Source organism: Bufo bufo, chromosome 6, assembly GCF_905171765.1.
Source record: "Bufo bufo chromosome 6, aBufBuf1.1, whole genome shotgun sequence".
Classification (NCBI taxonomy): Eukaryota; Metazoa; Chordata; class Amphibia; order Anura; family Bufonidae; genus Bufo; species Bufo bufo.
The window spans coordinates 234,510,222-234,530,146 of record NC_053394.1 but is presented as its reverse complement, the minus strand read 5'-3'; the positions used below and the strand labels follow the sequence as shown (position 1 = coordinate 234,530,146).

Below are 19,925 nucleotides of genomic sequence, written 5' to 3'. Positions count from 1 at the left end.
AGTCAGACTGGTTAGTTGGCACAGTGGATCCACACCCACTGTCTGTTACACTTTCCGAGTGCACTATATATAAAATTAAAACTGTAATTTGGTTTATTTTCTATCATTTTGACTTATGTAAATTTTTAGAAAGCTTACCTAAGAATATATTTCAAGACTGAAAATCTGTTTCAGTAATCTGAATGGTGTCATTTCAGCAGCAATCAGATGTATTGCTTGCAACCCATTCAGATACATGGGATAGTTATAGATATTTCTGAAACAAATATGTTATGTGTTCATAATTTCCCCAGTGTAAGTTCTTCAGAACTTGGTAAATAACTTATGACTAAAAATTGTACATTGGTACCACTAGACTTTTCTGTCTAACTCATCCGATTGCCATTTGTTGATTGAAAAGGGGGAAGGCAGAAGATGCCACTAACTGGAGGATCGTCCTTGGGAAGCATAACCTCAACTGTACAGAACCTACGGAAAAAATTTACGATGTGAAGCGCATATACAGACATGAACGTTTCCGCTACCCCCATCTGAATGAGCTGGACTATGACATTGCATTAGTCAAGCCAGTAGGAGACATACTGACCACCCACTTTATACAGTATGCCTGCCTTCCTAAGAAAGAACTGACTTTGCGCCCAGGTCATTTTTGCTGGGTAACTGGATGGGGAGATACCAGAGGTAACATGCTTGTACATTTAAAAGAAAGGATGTAATTCTGAATTCTGTATTTAAAAATGTCAGGAAGCTAACCAGTGCAATTATGTTGATTAGACTGATGAGATGTACCAATAGGGGGCTTCCACATTTAGTTTTTTTAGTTGAGCATTTCATCACTTTTGCATTTTTTTGTGTTGTTTTTTTTTTCTTTGCACCTACGTTTTTTGCAACAATTTTTTTGCTGTATAAACACCAGCTCCAGATGTTATTTGACGATCTATGGGAAATATGAATTGCATGATACACAAGCATTTTTTTTTACTTATGGCATATTTTCCTATTAGATCGCTTTTTTGTTTAAAAAACGCAGCATGTTGTAGCTCTTGGAGGTTTGCCAACATCTATAGGTGAAAAATGCCATGAAGAAAACACTGGTGGTAAGATATGCCTTGTGCAAAAAACTGCCACAAAAACCACAGCAAAAACCGCAGATACAAAGAAAATGCTTGCCCTTCTTCTGGATTTTTTTTTTACTGGTATAAAAAGCACCTGAGGAAAATTCATGTGTATAAGGACCTTTAGGCCTCTTTTACACGAAGGATACGGATTAGGTCTGGATGCGTTCAGGGTGCGATTGCGTTCAGTTTTTTCCGTGCGGGTGCAATGCGTTTTGATGTGTTTTTCACACGCGTGATAAAAAACTGAAGGTTTACAAACATCTCCGGGCCCCATAGAAGTGAATGGGTCTTCAGTGAAAAACAAACAGGTGCGGATGCAATGCGTTTTTCACTGATGGTTGCTAAGAGATGTTGTTTGCAAACCTTCCGTTTTTTATCACACGCGTGAGAAACACATTGCACCCGCGCGGAAAAAACTGAACAACTGAACGCAATCGCAGACAAAACTGACTGAGCTTGCTTGCAAAATAGTGCGAGTTTCACTGAACGCACCCTGAATGCATCCGGACCTAATCCGTATCGTTCGTGTGAAAGAGGCCTTAGGGCATGTTCAGAATTAGGCCCCTTTCACACGGGCGAGTTTTCCGCGCGGGTGCAATGCGTGAGGTGAACGCCTTCTACCCGCACTGAATCCGGACCCATTCACTTCAATGGGGCTGTTCAGATGAGCGGTGATTTTCACGCATCACTTGTGTGTTGCGTGAAAATCGCAGCATGTTCTATATTCAGCGTTTTTTACTCAACGCAGGCCCCATAGAAGTGAATGGGGTTGCGTGAAAATCGCAAGCATCCGCATTTTCACGCATGGTTGCTAGGAGATGATAGGGATGAGCAACCCCATTAAAGTCTAATCACTGTATTATTTTCCCTTATAACATGGTTATAAGGGGAAATTATAGCATTCTTAATACAGAATGCTTACTAAAATGTGGCTTGAGGGGTTAAAAAAATATATATATTAACTCACCCCATCCTCTTGTTCGAGCAGCCGGCATTGTCTTCTTTCTTCTTGTTTCAGGACCTGCAAAAGGACCTTTGATGATGTAATCAATGAAGATTGAAGGATCTTCTATCTTCTTTCAGCAGGATCTGCGCTGACGTCCCCGCGCTCACCACGTGGTAAGCGCGATTACATCATCAAAGGTCCTTTTGCAGGTCCTGAAAGAAGAAGAAAGAAGACCATGCCGGCTGCACGAACAAGAGGATGAGGTGAGTTAATAAATTTTTTATTTTTAACCCCTCAAGCCACATTTTAGTAAGCATTCTGTAATAACAATGCTATTATTTTCCCTATAATCATGTTATAAGGGAAAATAATAAAATCTACAGAAACCCTAACCAAACCCGAACTTTAGTGAAGAAGTCCGGGTTCGGGTCTGGGTACCACATGCAGTTTTTTATCACGCGCGTGCAAAACGCATTGCTTCGCGTGAAAAAAAAACGGAACATCAGAACGCAATCGCAGTCAAAACTGACTGCAATTGCGTGCCTACTCGCGCGAGTTTCCCGCAATGCACACGTGACGCATCCGGAGCAAATACGGGACACCTGTGTAAAAGAGGCCTTACACGAACGTGACAGATTAGGTCCGGATGCGTTCAGGGTGCGTTCAGTGAAACTCGCACCATTTTGCAAGCAAGTTCAGTCAGTTTTGTCTGCAATTGCGTTCAGTTTTTTCCGCACGAGTGCAATGCATTTTGATGCGTTTTTCACGCGCATGATGAAAAACTGAAGGTTTGCAAACAACATCTCCTAGCAACCATCAGTAAAAAACGCATGGCATCTGCACTTGCTTCTGGATGCAATGCGTTTTTCACTGAAGCCCCATACACTTCTATGGGGCCAGGGCTGTGTGAAAAACGCAGAATATAGAACATGCTGCGTTTTTCACGCAACGCAGAACTGATGCGTGAAAAAAACGCTCATGTACACGGACCCATTGAAATGAATGGGTCAGAATTCAGTGAGGGTGCTATGCGTTCACGTCACGCATTGCATCCGCACGGGAAAACTCGCTCGTGTGAAAGGGGCCTTAATTTTTTGGGCGGATTGTTTTCAATGGGAGGCCACGCACATTCATGCAGCTGAGGATTTTTTCAGCTCGGTTTTCTAGACCGCATCAGGAATGTACAGGTCCATTCTTGGCACAGTTACCATGCAGACCCCTTGCAAAGCCACAGTTGAAGCCTTCTCGCTGTTTAGCTCATTTCAATGCAGCTAAACAGAGACTGTGTCTTCACTATTCAAAATGAAAACACTTGGCAGAAATTGCAGCGGTTTCTGCCGTGGGATACGCAGTAGATTTTGTCATGGATAAAACCCTTTGTGTCAACCTACCCTAAATGTGCAATATGTGAACCAGCAATTGACAATGCTCTACTGTCCACACATGCAGAGTTATTTTTGCATTTGTCAAGGTGCAAATAAACTAATTCATGTCACCAACTGATAAACAATTAGTGATTATTTTGTATATATAATCTAAGAACAAAGGTTTTCATTTTTTGTTTAATTGGATGGGGGCCGATCTGTGCTTTCCGGATTTATGTTTATTTCCCCAAAAGGATAGAACAGGTCCTATACTTGGCTGGAAGACCCTTGACCAATTGAAGTCAATGGGTCTAAAAAAAAAAAAACAGATGCAACACAGACATGACACGGACGTCATCCGCATTTTGCAAATCTGCCTTTTTTTGTGGACATCAAAATACATATAGTTATGTGCATTCAGAATGTTTCTGAACAATAAGCTACTTCAGTATTTATTGTGCCTGCTATGCTAGGAGGCTTGCAATTAGGCCGTTTCCATTGAGGTGACTTGTGGTGTGGGTATACAATACTCTGACAGTGTAATCCCATAATGGTTCGATTAGCAGCTTAGAGTTCATCTCTGTATGTTATTTTATGTAATCTCTGTATTTTTTCAAGGTGGAAAAGAGAACCTAACACTGTCAGAAGTACTGAACCAAGCTAAGCTGCCAATCATTGACACCAAAACATGCAAACAGAAAAAATTCTGGGGTGATAGGATTCGGGAGTCAATGATCTGTGCCGGCTTCCGTGACATTGGAGGACCCCCTGCTGCCTGCCAGGTAATTAGCAAACACAAATTATCACAAGTCCACACCACAACATAACTGTTGTGCTTATGGGAGTGGGCTGGGGGCACTTGCAAAAAAAAACATTATTCCCACAGAACCCCTTTAAAGTGAACTCATAGTTTTATTTTGAGGTGAAACTGGGAATTAAAAGAATGTTCCATTTCCCTGTTATTACATTGAATAGAATGATCACTAGCTGTAAAATCTTTTTTCACTCGAGTTTCTGTGCCAAACCACTCCACTTTGGCCAAAGTATTTAGATACAGGTCTAGAGTAGGACACTGAAGCTTTGCTCTGGGTGAAAGAGAATGGAGCTACAAAAATTATAGACTTCCTTGTCCTTTATGCTATCCTCCAATAGAAGGGTAGGAGAAAAACTGCAACAAGCAACAAGCAGACACATAATATGCAACTCTATGGCATAAAGTTGGATAAAATGGGACTAGAGCTCTACACCACATATAAAACCCAGATGTGAACAGAGCATAGAAGCCATTTCACCTACAGCAACTGCATCATTCAGACATTGCTGGTACATACTTTATGGTTCTATGGGTCTATCTATGACAAGTATAAAGGCCCTGATATAGCAAAGCATCACACCATCACCCTACCACCATGATGCTTGTCTGTTGGGAACTGTGGATGATATCCCTACTGTTGAATTATGTGTAAGCTTTATGCTTGATGGAACAGGATCTTGGTCTTCCAAAAAGTTTTTCTTTCCATGTAGTTCACAGGACAGTATCCCACAAGCCTTGGGTGTCATGAATGTCTTTTTTGTATAATGTCAAACAAGGATTTTGGTTGCCAATGTATTTTTTCTGTTGAAACACTTCCATTTATTACCTTTACGGTACGATTGGTGGAATTATTAACACTGACATTTATTTGTCCCTGATCTCCCACCCTCTTAGTTCCTAGATGATTCCTTGATGCACATTGTTGGAGATCCATAGCTTTAGAAATAACATTCCTAAATTTATTTTGATCATGGAAAATTATACTGCTTGTCCAGACCATTTAACGTACATTGATGAAATTTCATGCAAGTCTTGTGATCATTAATGATCATTACTTATGTTTTATAACCACTGGTACAGAAAATGTACATTGGTCCTATCATTTATCGATAAATAAAATGGGGTCCCTGTTAGCAAGACTGAAAGATGTACAAGCAATAAGAATCCAGAAATCTTAATTTTAATGGTGTAAAAAGGGGTTTTAAAGAACCCCATCTATAAAGGGGTTGTCTGGGATTAAACTTCTCCCTATCATTGTGTTTCCACTGCGAGACCCTCTAATTTCCTAATATATTTGTGCTGCTAATACCTTCTTATTCCAAAGATCGGGGAACTCTTCACATGATTTCTTCTTCAATTCCATCAGAATTTTCACTGACATCATGACCAGGCTTCCCATCATGCCCTGCAACATAATCTATGGCCAAATGGTCGTAACATCAGTCCCATGTGAATGTGATATGTGATGGGGAACTGACTTGATGCGTAATCGGCCAGCCAGGGCATGCACATTCACTTGCTGGAGATTGAAGGAGTAGCACATTGATGGAGTAATGGAGGATGGAAGGTGTGATGGGTAGAGTTGGCTACCAAGGAAGAGGTGTAGTGGGTGTTTACAGTGTGGGATGAGCTGGCAGCACACAGCACTATGGGAGGTTTTGTGTCTCCAACTCTGAAACGCCCACATCCCACAAGTTTGAGTTCTAAACAGTGGGACATAGCAGAAGAACAGAGTTTGACTAGGAGATTCAAATTATGGAGAGAGGTACAGCAATATGTTCAGTATGTTACCAGAAGATGTTTAAACAATAGATACAACAATAGATTTTTTTTGTGCCCAGACAACCCCTTTAAAGTTTGATATTTTTGCAGCATATCTACATGGCGCTCTTTGTGTTGCATAAAACACATCCAAGAAATACACTGTTTAAAGAGTTTCGATGTTTCAGTATATTTTATTACGTTTTTATGTATTAAAACACCAAAAAAGGTCAAAATGTTTCTCTGTTCTGGGAGAGATTTCAAAATGTTAGCAGACAACATGGAATTACAAACATGTACATAGATATTATACTACAGGGTGGGCCATTTATATGGATACACCTTAATAAAATGGGAATAGTTGGTGATATTAACTTCCTGTTTGTGGCACATTACTTTATTCTTTCATGAGTTATTTACAAGTTTCTGACCACTTATAAAATGTGTTCAATGTGCTGCCCATTGTGTTGCATTCAATGCAACCATCTTCTCCCACTCTTCACACACTTATAGCAACACCGCAGGAGAAATGCTAGCACAGGCTTCCAGTATCCGTAGTTACAGGTGCTGCACATCTCGTATCTTTACAGCATAGACAATTGCCTTCAGATGACCCCAAAGATAAAAGTCTAAGGGGGTCAGATCGGGAGACCTTGGGGGCCATGCAACTGGCCCACGACGACCAATCCACTTTCCAGGAAACTGTTCATCTAGGAATGCTCGGACCTGACACCCATAATGTGGTGGTGCACCATCTTGCTGGAAAAACTCAGGGAACGTGCCAGCTTCAGTGCATAAGGAGGGAAACACATCATAATATAGCAATTTCGTATATCCAGTGGCCTTGAGGTTTCCATTGATGAAGAATGGCCCCACTATCTTTGTACCCCATATACCACACCATACCATAAATTTTTTTGTTCCAACAGTCTTGGAGGGATCTATCCAATGTGGGTTAGTGTCAGACCAATAGCGGTGGTTTTGTTTGTTAACTTCACCATTCACATAAAAGTTTGCCTCATCACTGAAAAAATTCTTCTGCGTAAACTGAGGGTCCTGTTCCAATTTTTGTTTTGCCCATTCTGCAAATTCAGTGCGCCGATCTGGGTCATCCTCGTTGAGATGCTGCAGTAGCTGGAGTTTGTAGGGGTGCCATTTGTGAGTAGCTAATATCTGCCGAAGGGATGTTCGACTAATGCCACTCTCCAGTGACATGCGGCGAGTGCTACGCTGTGGGCTCTTGCTGAATGAAGCTAGGACAGCCACTGATGTTTCTTCATTAGAGACAGATTTCATGCGTCCACATTTTGGCAAATCCAACACTGAACCAGTTTCACGAAACTTAGCAAGCAGTTTGCTAACTGTAGCATGGGAGATGGGTGGTCTCGTAGGGTGTCTTGCATTGAAATCTGCTGCAATGATCCGGTTACTGCGTTCACCAGACATCAACACAATTTCTATCCGCTCCTCACGTGTTAACCTCGGCGACATGTCAATGGCTGTAAACAAAGAGAAACTTGTAAATAACTCATGAAAGAATAGAGTTACGTTAAAACCAAGCACACCATTGTTTTTTGTGTGAAATTCCCAATAAGTTTGATGTGTCACATGACCCTCTTCCTATTGAAAAAACAAAAGTTGGATTCAAAATGACCGACTTCAAAATGGCCGCCATGGTCACCACCCATCTTGAAAAGTTTCCCCCCTCACATATACTAATGTGCCACAAACAGGAAGTTAATATCACCAACCATTCCCATTTTATTAAGGTGTATCCATATAAATGGCCACCCTGTATATACTGCACTTAAAGGGTTTTTGTCACCCCAGTTTTTGCTATTAAACAGGCTGACATTATAGAGGTGAAAATGTCACCTGAATTTAACTCTGCATTTCTTTTATTTAAGTATGCCCCCGTTTTCGTGTAATTTTAACTTTTATTATATGCAAATGAGCCTCTAGGAGCAGGGGGGGCGTTGCACTTGCTCCTAGAGGCTCCGTTCACCCACCTCCTTTCCATGCCCTTCTGTCTTGATTGACAGGGTCAGGCCAGCGTTGGTTCTCCTGCTGGCCCCTTCTGCCGTATAAATCTCGCTCCTGCGCCGTCCCGTTCAGTATATACACAGAAATCATTGAGTGCTGTAAAAAACAGCCATGGGGAAGACAAGGACGGTGATAAACCATCTCTGCATGCTCCACATTATAGGGGCAAAGGACATATATAGTCTATCTGCACTTCGCCAGTGGCTAAGACGTACAGGCACATTGTAGGTTATGGACAGTGAACGTCTTACAAAAAATAATCCTAACTAGAACACATATGAATAAAGATTTATCAGATCTACTGCTATCTTCAAAGTACATGTAAAATAAAGAAATACAATTTAAAAAAAATCTTGGAACAAACTTTATAATTCAACAGTTTCATTCAACTGTTTGGCTAACATTTCCATTTTTGCTAATAATTCAAAAAGCCTTTCCACCAAAATGCCAAATTTAGGCTACTTTCACACTAGCGTTTTTGCTGGATCCGGCAGGGTTCAGCAAAAACACTTCTGTTACTTATAATACAACCACCTGCATCCGTTATGAACGGATCCGGTTGCATTATCCTTAACATAGCCAAGATGGATCCGTCATGAACTCCACTGAAAGTCAATGGAGGACGGATCCTTTTTCTATTGTGCCAGAGAAAACGGATCCGTCCCTACTGACTTGCATTGTGGGTCATGACTGATCCGTCTTGCTCCGCATCCCAGGATGGAAAGCAAAACAAAGCATGCTGTGGTTTGCTCTCCGGTATGAGAACGGAATGCATTTTGGAGCATTCCGTTCTGTTCAGTTACATTTTGTCCCCATTGACAATGAATGGGGACAAAATGGAAGCGTTTTTTTCCGGTATTGAGACCCTATGATGGATCTCAATACCGGAAAATATTAACGCTAGTGTGAAAGTAGCCTTACCTGCAAAAAAAATGAAAATCAGGATATGTTAATTTCCCATGATCTGCTTGGATTAAGCAGGCCATAAACTGCCAGATGCCTCAATGACCATTTATGAGACAGCTGTCTATCATTAGAGAGTTCTTGCAACTAAATTTCTGTATTGCGTTTCTTGAGCTTTTTAGTCTAGACTTTAATGATAACGTGCATAAACATGTGACATGAAGTCTTTGTTGTCAACAGGGTGACTCTGGAGGGCCTCTTGTTTGTCAGAATGGAAGAGAACGATGGGAAGTTCATGGTATTGTCAGCTTTGGACCCATTGGTTGCACAGTGGAGAACAAACCAAGTGTCTTCACTAAGACTTCGACATATATTCCTTGGATTGAGGCCACAAGGATCCGTGATTTCTTCCTACATTAATGGAGCAATTGGAAGATCTAAGTCGGGCACCAGATCAAATCTTGGATTGTAAAAAGGGATTTATCCTTATTGTTCATAGCAGGGACTAATCATATAAAAAACAACTTGTGAGTAAACTATATTCAGCAATGTTTAGTGTTGTGTGTGGTACAGAAGATGTGAATATGTGAAGTTCAGTCTCCTATCTTCGAGAGAGGCTAGAATTGTAGAGATGTCTGGATCTAAAAACTACTTGACTCCTACCCAGTTATCAGTGCTAAGGAGTTTCTTTTACCACTACTATAAACATAAAAGAACAATAACATATGGCAGACATTAAAACCATTGTTACTGGTGTTGTAGTGTTCCCTATTCACATGTATTTATATAATCTAATGTTTATAGCTACCCAATATTTGACATAGCACAGTGTTGTAAATGTCATTATCAGGAGCAATTACTTTAACATTAGCATAAATTTGTATTTTAAATCTGTCTACTTAAGTGCACAGATGATACCACATCTGAAGAACTGTGAAATATTACAGAAAATGTAACCCTGAGTAACATATGTTACAGAGGTATTTTGTACATTTCACTGTGGTAGATGTCTCTCATATTTTTGTGCATCAATGTATCACTTACAGCTGAGTGGCAATAATTAAATTCCAATTAATTTAAAACAAATGCTCCATAATGTGGAAAATTGAATAACCAGATAAAATGGCTCACCAGAGAAGGTTGTACAAGATACAGGCACAGCACTGATCAACATCAGTGAAACTTTTTCTTCACTTTGGCTACGTACCAAAATGCAGGGATACATCTGGCACCACCAACTTAGAGTAAATCATCGTAATACAGGAACCTTATAAAATATTTACTGCAAAATGTATAACATGATTCAAAGTCATTCTGACTTCATCATCCTTAGGGCTCATGCACACAAACGTATTTTCTTTCCATGTCCGTTCCTTATTTTTTTTTTGTGGACCGTATGCGGAACCATTCACTTCAATGGGTCCGCAAAAAAAAGGAAGTTATTCCGCTAACAATCCGTTTCCGTATGTCCGTATTTCCGCGGACAAGGATAGTACTGTTCTATGAAGGGCCAGCTGTTCCGTTCTGCAAAATACATACGGTCGTGTGACCTCAGACTGACTTCGAAACGCATTGTACCAATAGCATTACGTGACTTTTGGTTGTGCCAAATGTATCACTAGATTTTGACAGTTGAATTACGGTAATATTATATGAAAGTCTATCTAGTTAGAACAGTGCTATAAGCTCTAGGTAAAACAAGGGACCTTTGTGTCAAACTCCTTACCTGCCTGCCAAATATGCATAAAAATACATCTGAAGATGAGTTGTAAAATAATATATATTGCATGGAAAACAAACATTGCTATTAATTTACGTGCTAATACTACCATTAGCTTTATCTCAAACTTTTTCTATTATATTTCTCTGTGTTTCTGGACTTTTCAATGTGGTTGAAATGCACTTGAATTTAGCATGCACAGGCTATAGAAGGAACATATTCATTATAACGAAACCCATACCGGTGCTATGCATCAATTATTACATGTACAGTCCTGATCAAAAGTTTAAGACCGCCTGAAAAATGGCAAAAAATCTTATTTTACATTGTTGGATCTTAACAAGGTTCCAAGTAGAGCTTCAACATGCAACAAGTAGAAATGAGAGTGAGACAAAACATTTTTTGAGCATTCAATTAATTGAAAATAACGATTAAACTGAAACAGGCTGTCTTTCAGCTGATCAAAATTTTAGGGCCACATGCCTTTAAAAGGCCAAATCTGTGCAAAGATGTGGGTTCATTGTCATTTTCTGTCAGGTAGTCACACGTTGTGATGGCAAAGGCAAAAAAACTCTCCCTTTTTAAACGTGGTCGGGTTGTTGAACTGCATAAGCAGGGTCTCTCACAGCGCGCCATCACTGCTGAGGTGGGACGCAGTAAGACAGTCATTTGGAATTTCTTAAATGATCCTGAGGGTTATGGAACAAAAAAGTCAAGTGGAAGACCCAAAAAAAATTCATCAGCACTGAGCCGGAGGATCCAATTGGCTGTCCGTCAAGACACTGGACGATCCTCGACCCAAATTAAGGCCCTTACTGGGGCTGACTGCAGCCCCATAACCTTCAGACGGCATCTGAGACTGAAGGGCTTCAAAAACAAAAAACGTCTTCAAAGACCTCGTCTCTTTGAACGCCACAGAACTGCTTGTTTGGACTTTGCAAGAGAGCACCAAACATGGGACATTCAAAGGTGGAAGAAAGTTTTATTCTCTGATGAGAAAAAATGTAACTATGATGGTCCTGATGGTTTCCAACGTTACTGGCATGACAAGCAGATCCCACCTGAGATGTTTTCTATGCGCCACAGTGGAGGGGGCGCCATAATGGTCTGGGGTCCTTTTGCCTTCAGTGGAACAATGGAGCTTCAGGAAGTGCAGGGGCGTCAAACGGCCGCTGGCTATGTCCAGATGTTGCAGAGAGCATTCCTCATGACTGAGGGCCCTCATCTGTGTGGTAACGACTGGGTTTAGGACAACGCTACAGTACACAATGCCCGCAGGACAAGGGACTTCTTCTAGGAGAATAACATCACTCTTTTGGCCCTGCGTGTTCCCCTGATCTAAATCCAATTGAGAACCTTTGGGGATGGATTGCAAGGGAAGTTTACAAAAATGGACAACAGTTCCAGACAGTAGATGGCCTTCATGCGGCCGTCTTCACCACTTGGAGAAATGTTCCCACTCACCTCATGGAAACGCTTGCATCAAGCATGCCGAAACGAATTTTTGAAGTGATAAACAATAACGGCGGAGCTACTTATTACTGAGTTCATGTTTGGAAGTTGGATTTCTGTTTTGGGGGGGTTTATTTTTTTTTTTGGAGGTGTGGTCCTAAACTTTTGATCAGCTGAAAAACAGCCTGTTTCGGTTTATTCGTTGTTTTCATTAAATTGAATGCTCAAAAAATGTTTTGTCTCACTCCCATTTCTTCTGGTTGCATGTTGAAGCTCTACTTGGAACCTTGTTAAGATCCAGCCATGCTAAATATGATTTTTTGCCATTTTTCAAGTACTTTTGATCAGGACTGTATGTATGTGTGCTTTCATTTACAGGTTAAGAAGTTTGCTGTTTATTCACTCTAGTATATTTTTCTATATTATTCTAAAGAGAAAAAAAATAGTTATTCAATTAAAAAATATTCAGGGCTAATATATAACATAGCTAACCTTTTTTTCTTTTTTTGTTAATGTTAATGCTTACTATTGAATTGTGGTAAATCAGCATCAAGCTTAATAAAACAATAAAAGCATAACCACTATTAACTGAGTCTTTGCTTTGTTAAAGGGGTTTGACCAGGACTTTTAAAGGGAATGTGATAAGAAAACGACCTATTAAACAGAACACAGGCAGTTTTCACTTTAAAAGGGTTATCACGCCTAATATGGCAGGTAACAGATGTGCGGAGCAGAGGGGAGGGAAGGGAGTGCCTCCCCCTAGTTGCATAGATTCGTCTGAGTCATAAAATTCTCTGGAGGACAAGAGCTTCTCAGCCTATCACTAAGGCCCCTTTCACACGGGCGAAAATTCCACGCGGGTGCAATGCGTGAGGTGAACGCATTGCACCCGCACTGAATCCGGACCCATTCACTTCAACGGGGCTGTGCACATGAGCGGTGATTTTCACGCATCATTTGTGCATTGCGTGAAGATCGCAGCAGGTTCTATATTCTGCGTTTTTCATGCAACGCAGGCCCCATAGAAATGAATGGGTATGAGTGAAAATCGCAAGCATCCGCAAGCAAGTGCGGATGCGGTGCTATATTCACGCATGGTTGCTAGGAGATAATAGGGATGAAAGCAACCCCGGACCCCATTTAAGTGTATTACCTGTATTATTTTCCGTTATAACAAGTAATAATTACCTGTTCCAATTGATCGCACAGCCGGCATCCTCTTCTTGCTTCTTCTTTCAGGACCTTCAAAAGGACCTTTGGTGACGTAATCGCACTCACTACGTGGTAAGCGTGGTGACGTCCGCGCAGGTCCTGTTGAATGAAGATAGAAGATTTCTATCTTAATTCAACAGGACCTGCGCTGACGTCACCGCGCTCACCACATGGTGAGACTGATTACATCACCAAAGGTCCTTTTGCAGGTCCTGGAAGAAGCAAGAAGAGGATGCCGGCTGCGCGATCAATTGGAACAGGTAAGTTAATATTTTTTTTTTTTTACCACCTCAATCTACATTTTACTAAGCATTCTGTATTAAGAAAGCTATTATTTTCCCTTATAACCATGTTATAAGGGAAAATATTAAAATCTACAGAATACCTAACCCAAACCCGAACTTCAGTGAAGAAGTTCGGGTTCGGGTCTGGGTACCACATTCAGTTTTTTCTCTCGCGCGTGCAAAATGCATTGCACTTGTGTGGAAAAAACTGAAAAACACAACGCAATCGCATACAAAATTCACCCCACTCACAGGCAAAATCGCACGATTTTCCCATGACGCACCCGCATCCTATCCGGCCCTCACACGTGACGCTCGTGTGAAAGAGGCCTAAGGCATATATTAATTCTTATAGATAGCAACATAGCGGCCTCAAGGGCTATAGGAGTCTCATACAGCGCAAGCGCGTCTTTTACTTTCTCTGACAACCCCTGGCAAAACTGGCTCCTGAGTCATTCCACTTAGTATCTGTGGTCCATCTTCAAAACTCGGAACAATAAACCTCTGCTGACTGATCTCCCTGCTGAAGCCGCTATAATCTAGACTCAACTAGGGAGACTAGGTCAGGGTCATTGTATATGAGACCGGAGGGCCTCAAAAAACGAATCTACCGACCGGAGGGCCTGGGTACCAGCTGGCAACGAAAAAGCCCAGGATTAAGGATCCCCTTGGAGAAGGGAGATAACAATCCCCACCCGCTGTTCCTCATTACCATATGGAATTTGGGCGCAGCCGGAAATATAATTTATAGGCTTCTCGGAACACCACAAATTTGTCTCTCCCTCCAGAAAATCTATCTGGGAGAGCAACTTTAGGTTCCGGATTGACCTGGTTACCCATAGCAACTACTGAGCTCGAGGTCTGCAGCTGGTACTGCTGAAGGACCGACGCCCTCAATTCTGTCACTTTAAGAGACAGACCTTGCAACTGCTTTGCTAAAGCAGCAATAGGATCCATAGTGGATCTTAAAAAAAATATATATATTATTATTTTTTTCTCTTCAAAATAAGGGCCAGTTATAATATCACGTCTGATATGGCAGGTAACAGACATGCAGTGCAGAGGGGAGGAAAGTAGAGTACCCTTTAACTAGGGAGAGGGAGTGGTGACCCCTAATTAACCTAGCAATAGCACCTGGCTGCCCTGACATCCCTAGACAGGCTGCTAACCCGTACGCCGATCACGTGCCTCGTCCCTGGCTTACCCTGAAATAAGCCCTAGGTAGTGAATAGAGCGGTGGGAGCACTGGTCCTCCCCACTGACACCTAGGGTAACAACAGGGAAAGGACAAACAACACAAACACCACAAACAATCCCCAAAGGGAGATGACAACAAGAACAGGAGAGAACCAGAGATCCGACAGCACCAGTTCCAGTTCCAACACCTCCACAGCAACTCCAACTCCACCAGAGGTTAGAAGATCTGGAAAGAAGGTCTATATCTGGCAACAAGGGAAGCAGCAAGAGAGAATGTATAGTAGCTGGGAGTGGCTGACAGAGAACAGCTTAAAGGAAAAACTACAGATTCCTAAATGGGACAAAAATTATCGCAAACCTAAGCAGGAAAACCTGGACTGGAATCCATTCCCACCACTAGGTCATGGAGCGATCTCTTGAAACCGAGTGAGTAGCCACCCGCCGCAGCAACCTTCTGACCCCAGGCACAACAGGGTCAGCGATAGGTCGTGACACCTTCATGACAGTTATTCCATGATCAGGGGCGTAATGATCGCGATCGCAGAGGGTACAACCGCAACCGTTCCTGGTGGGGGGAGGGGACCTGCTGTACTCACATGTAACGGGGCCCGGCACAGTCACTGTACTTCATGCCGGGCCCTGTCAGAGCGCTCATCACAGCAGCACCACATGCAGCCGGTCCAGTATCAGGCCACGGTGCCATTTGGCTTTTGGAGGGCAGATTTCACTCCATGTTGCATTTAAAAAAAAAAACGGAGGTATCCCTATAGTGGAAGACCCAAAGAAATCACCAGATTTAGGAAAATAAACTTGTCAAGAAAATTTTCAAGGGATATAATGAGCACTTTTACCCAACAAGGTATTTCACAGCATTTAAAGGGAACCTGTCACCTCCAAAACACATTTTAAACCGATTGTCACAAAGAGAGGGAGGGGATGGTGCACCACTGACTCCACCCACACCCCTGTCCCTGCCTACTTGCACTATCCGTCCTAAGTAACGGAGCGCAACTGGATGGCAATCGGTAAGTAAGCCTTGGTAAGTGCGGAGAGACAAACAAGACAGACAAACATAGAATGGTCAACAAGCTGAGTCAGAACCAGGAGGTAACAAAAGTACAAGAGGATAAGCAAAGATGGGTCAAAAACAAGCCAAAGTCAAAAACCAGTAGAAGCGAAGCAGACACAAGGAGCAAGCAAGGACAGAGACGATCAACGAGTCAGGAGTCAAAAGCCACGGAATCACACTTGGAACTCTGGATAGGACCTTATTCACAGGCAACCTGTATTCAGCAGGTTGCCTGTATATATAGTAGGGAAGAGGAGTCATGTGACGTGGCCAGCGCCGCATGACTCATTCCCAGCAAGAGGAGTCATGTGATGTGGCCAGCACAACATGACTCATTCCCCTGCAACCAGCTGAGTGCCGAGTGCTCAGCTCGGCGCTCGGACTCCTTACAGTTGCCATGGGAGTGGAAGACGCCGACCGCGCTAAGGAGGTGAGTGCGGCCAGATCCTCCCCGCCCCCCGTTGCTGTGAAGATGAGGACGCAGCGCGCGTCCTCGCTCCCTACTAGCTGCAGGGCGCCGGCGGCACTAAGGAGGGGAAACGTGAAGCCGGCGCCTCGTGACAGTACCCCCACTTTTACGAGGGGCCACCGGACCCAAAGTCACTGGAGATGTCAGGATGATCATGATGAAACTTTTTAATCAACCTAGTAGCATGAATCCGATTAATCGGTACCCAGGACCTTTCCTCAGGTCCATAACCCTTCCAATGAACCAGGTATTGAAATGAGTTTCGAACTCTCCTGACGTCAATAATTTTAGAAATGACAAATTCATTTTGATCATTCACCTGTACCGGTGAGGGGCTGCCTGCGATGGTATTACGGGCGAAACATATTTCTTAAAGGGTTTCTGTCACCCCATTAAACCGTTTTTTTTTTTTTTTCTTTAATAATATTCCCTATAGTGCGATCTCATGATACATAAGCAAATTAATCATTTTGGTTCAGTAGAATTTGCTAAAAATCGATTTTTAGAATATGCTAATTACCTTGCTACCAGCAAGTAGGGCGGCTACTTGCTGGTAGCAGCCGCATCCTCCGATGGTAATGATGCCCCCTCGGCATACTGATTGACAGGGCCAGGGAAGGGAATCGTTCTCTGCTGGCGCTGTTAGAATTTGAAATCTCGCGCCTGCGCCGTACCTGTCTTCAATCGGCGCAGGCGCACTGAGAGGCGGCCGCTCTCTCGACCGCTCCATCCTCAATGCGCCTGCGTCGATGACGTCATCAAGTACACCTGGAAGAGATTTATTATTAATAATCGTTGGTGGTATAGTGTTAATAACTGTCATTTTTATAAAATTATTTATTCCCATTTCGTTGGTGGTTTTTGTGGCAGCATGCTTATTATGTACATACATACCTGATTCGAGCATCCAGCGACGTCACCAGACTCTCCGCTTCCTTCCAGCGATGCCGGCGTCTTCTCTTCCGGGTGTACTTGATGACGTCATCGACGCAGGCGCATTGAGGATGGAGCGGTCGAGCGAGCGGCCGCCTCTCAGTGCGCCTGCGCCGATTGAAGACAGGTACGGCGCAGGCGCGAGATTTCAAATTCTAACAGCACCAGCAGAGAACGATTCCCTTCCCTGGCCCTGTCAATCAGCATGCCGAGGGGGCGTCATTACCATCGGAGGATGCGGCTGCTACCAGCAAGTAGCCGCCCTACTTGCTGGTAGCAAGGTAATTAGCATATTTTAAAAATCGATTTTTAGCAAATTCTACTGAACCAAAATGATTAATTTGCTTATGTATCATGAGATCGCACTATAGGGATTATTAGTAAAGAAAAAAAAAAAAACGGTTTAATGGGGTGACAGAAACCCTTTAAGCAATGATTTGTGAAATACATTGTGAATACGGAACGAATCTGGCAGCTGCAACCTAAAAGATACGGGATGAATAACATCGAGGATCTCATATGGACCAATAAAACGTGGTGCAATCTTCCTGGATGACACCTTTAGCGACACATGTTACCCTCTCAGCTTCAGGGTTAGGTGAAGAAACAGATGAAACAGAATTAAATCGAGGGTGGAAACCAAAATTGCAGAAAAACGGAGACACCCCAGTGGGAGAGTTCACAAGGTTATTAACCACCTCAACCCCCAGTGCTTAAACACCCTGAAAGACCAGGCCACTTTTTACACTTCTGACCTACACTACTTTCACCGTTTATTGCTCGGTCATGCAACTTACCACCCAAATGAATTTTACCTCCTTTTCTTCTCACTAATAGAGCTTTCATTTGGTGGTATCTCATTGCTGCTGACATTTTTACTTTTTTTGTTATTAATCGAAATTTAACGATTTTTTTGCAAAAAAATGACATTTTTCACTTTCAGTTGTCAAATTTTGCATAAAAAACGAGATCCATATATAAATTTTGCTCTAAATTTATTGTTCTACATGTCTTTGATAAAAAAAAAATGTTTGGGTAAAAAAAAAATGGTTTGGGTAAAAGTTATAGCGTTTACAAACTATGGTACAAAAATGTGAATTTCCGCTTTTTGAAGCAGCTCTGACTTTCTGAGCACCTGTCATGTTTCCTGAGGTTCTACAATGCCCACACAGTACAAACACCCCACAAATGACCCCATTTCGGAAAGTACACACCCTAAGGTATTCGCTGATGGGCATAGTGAGTTCATAGAACTTTTTATTTTTTGTCACAAGTTAGCGGAAAATGATGATTTTTTTTTTTTTTTCTTACAAAGTCTCATATTCCACTAACTTGTGACAAAAAATAAAAACTTCTATGAACTCACTATGCCCATCACGAAATACCTTGGGGTCTCTTCTTTCCAAAATGGGGTCACTTGTGGGGTAGTTATACTGCCCTGGCATTCTAGGGGCCCAAATGTGTGGTAAGGAGTTTGAAATCAAATTCTGTAAAAAATGACCTGTGAAATCCGAAAGGTGCTCTTTGGAATATGGGCCCCTTTGCCCACCTAGTCTGCAAAAAAGTGTCACACATCTGGTATCTCTGTATTCAGGAGAAGTTGAGGAAAGTGTTTTGGGGTGTCTTTTTACATATACCCATGCTGGGTGAGATAAATATCTTGGTCAAATGCCAACTTTGTATAAAAAAAATGGGAAAAGTTGTCTTTTGCCAAGATATTTCTCTCACCCAGCATGGGTATATGTAAAATGACACCCCAAAACACATTCCCCACCTTCTCCTGAGTACGGAGATACCAGATGTGTGACACTTTTTTGCAGCCTAGGTGGGCAAAGGGGCCCATATTCCAAAGAGCACCTTTCGGATTTCACAGGTCATTTTTTACAGAATTTGATTTCAAACTCCTTACCACACATTTGGTCCCCTAGAATGCCAGGGCAGTATAACTACCCCACAAGTGACCCCATTTTGGAAAGAAGACACCCCAAGGTATTCCGTGAGGGGCATGGCGAGTTCCTAGAATTTTTTATTTTTTGTCACAAGTTAGTGGAAAATGATGATTTATTTATTTTTATTTTTTTCATACAAAGTCTCATATTCCACTAACTTGTGACAAAAAATAAAAACTTCCATGAACTCACTATGCCCATCAGCGAATACCTTGGGGTCTCTTCTTTCCAAAATGGGGTCACTTGTGGGGTAGTTATACTGCCCTGGCATTCTAGGGGCCCAAATGTGTGGTAAGGAGTTTGAAATCAAATTCTGTAAAAAATGACCTGTGAAATCCGAAAGGTGCTCTTTGGAATATGGGCCCCTTTGCCCACCTAGGCTGCAAAAAAGTGTCACACATCTGGTATCTCTGTATTCAGGAGAAGTTGAGGAATGTGTTTTGGGGTGTCTTTTTACATATACCCATGCTGGGTGAGATAAATATCTTGGTCAAATGCCAACTTTGTATAAAAAAATGGGAAAAGTTGTCTTTTGCCAAGATATTTCTCTCACCCAGCATGGGTATATGTAAAATGACACCCCAAAACACATTCCCCACCTTCTCCTGAGTACGGAGATACCAGATGTGTGACACTTTTTTGCAGCCTAGGTGGGCAAAGGGGCCCATATTCCAAAGAGCACCTTTCGGAT

At 42.2% G+C, this 19,925-nt stretch overlaps 1 protein-coding gene across 1 annotated transcript in view; it reads left to right on the top strand.

Annotated features, from left to right (window-relative positions):
- The window catches only part of LOC121004751 (elastase-1-like), a 64,574-nt gene extending 55,106 nt beyond the window's left edge, over window positions 1-9,468 (top strand). The window contains exons 4-6 of the mRNA XM_040437089.1: window positions 401-681; window positions 4,047-4,210; window positions 9,190-9,468. Coding sequence (XP_040293023.1) covers window positions 401-681; window positions 4,047-4,210; window positions 9,190-9,369 — 625 coding nt within the window. The 3' untranslated portion in view covers window positions 9,370-9,468. The remainder of the gene's footprint in view (window positions 1-400; window positions 682-4,046; window positions 4,211-9,189) is intronic.
- The last annotated feature ends 10,457 nt before the right edge of the window (window positions 9,469-19,925 follow it).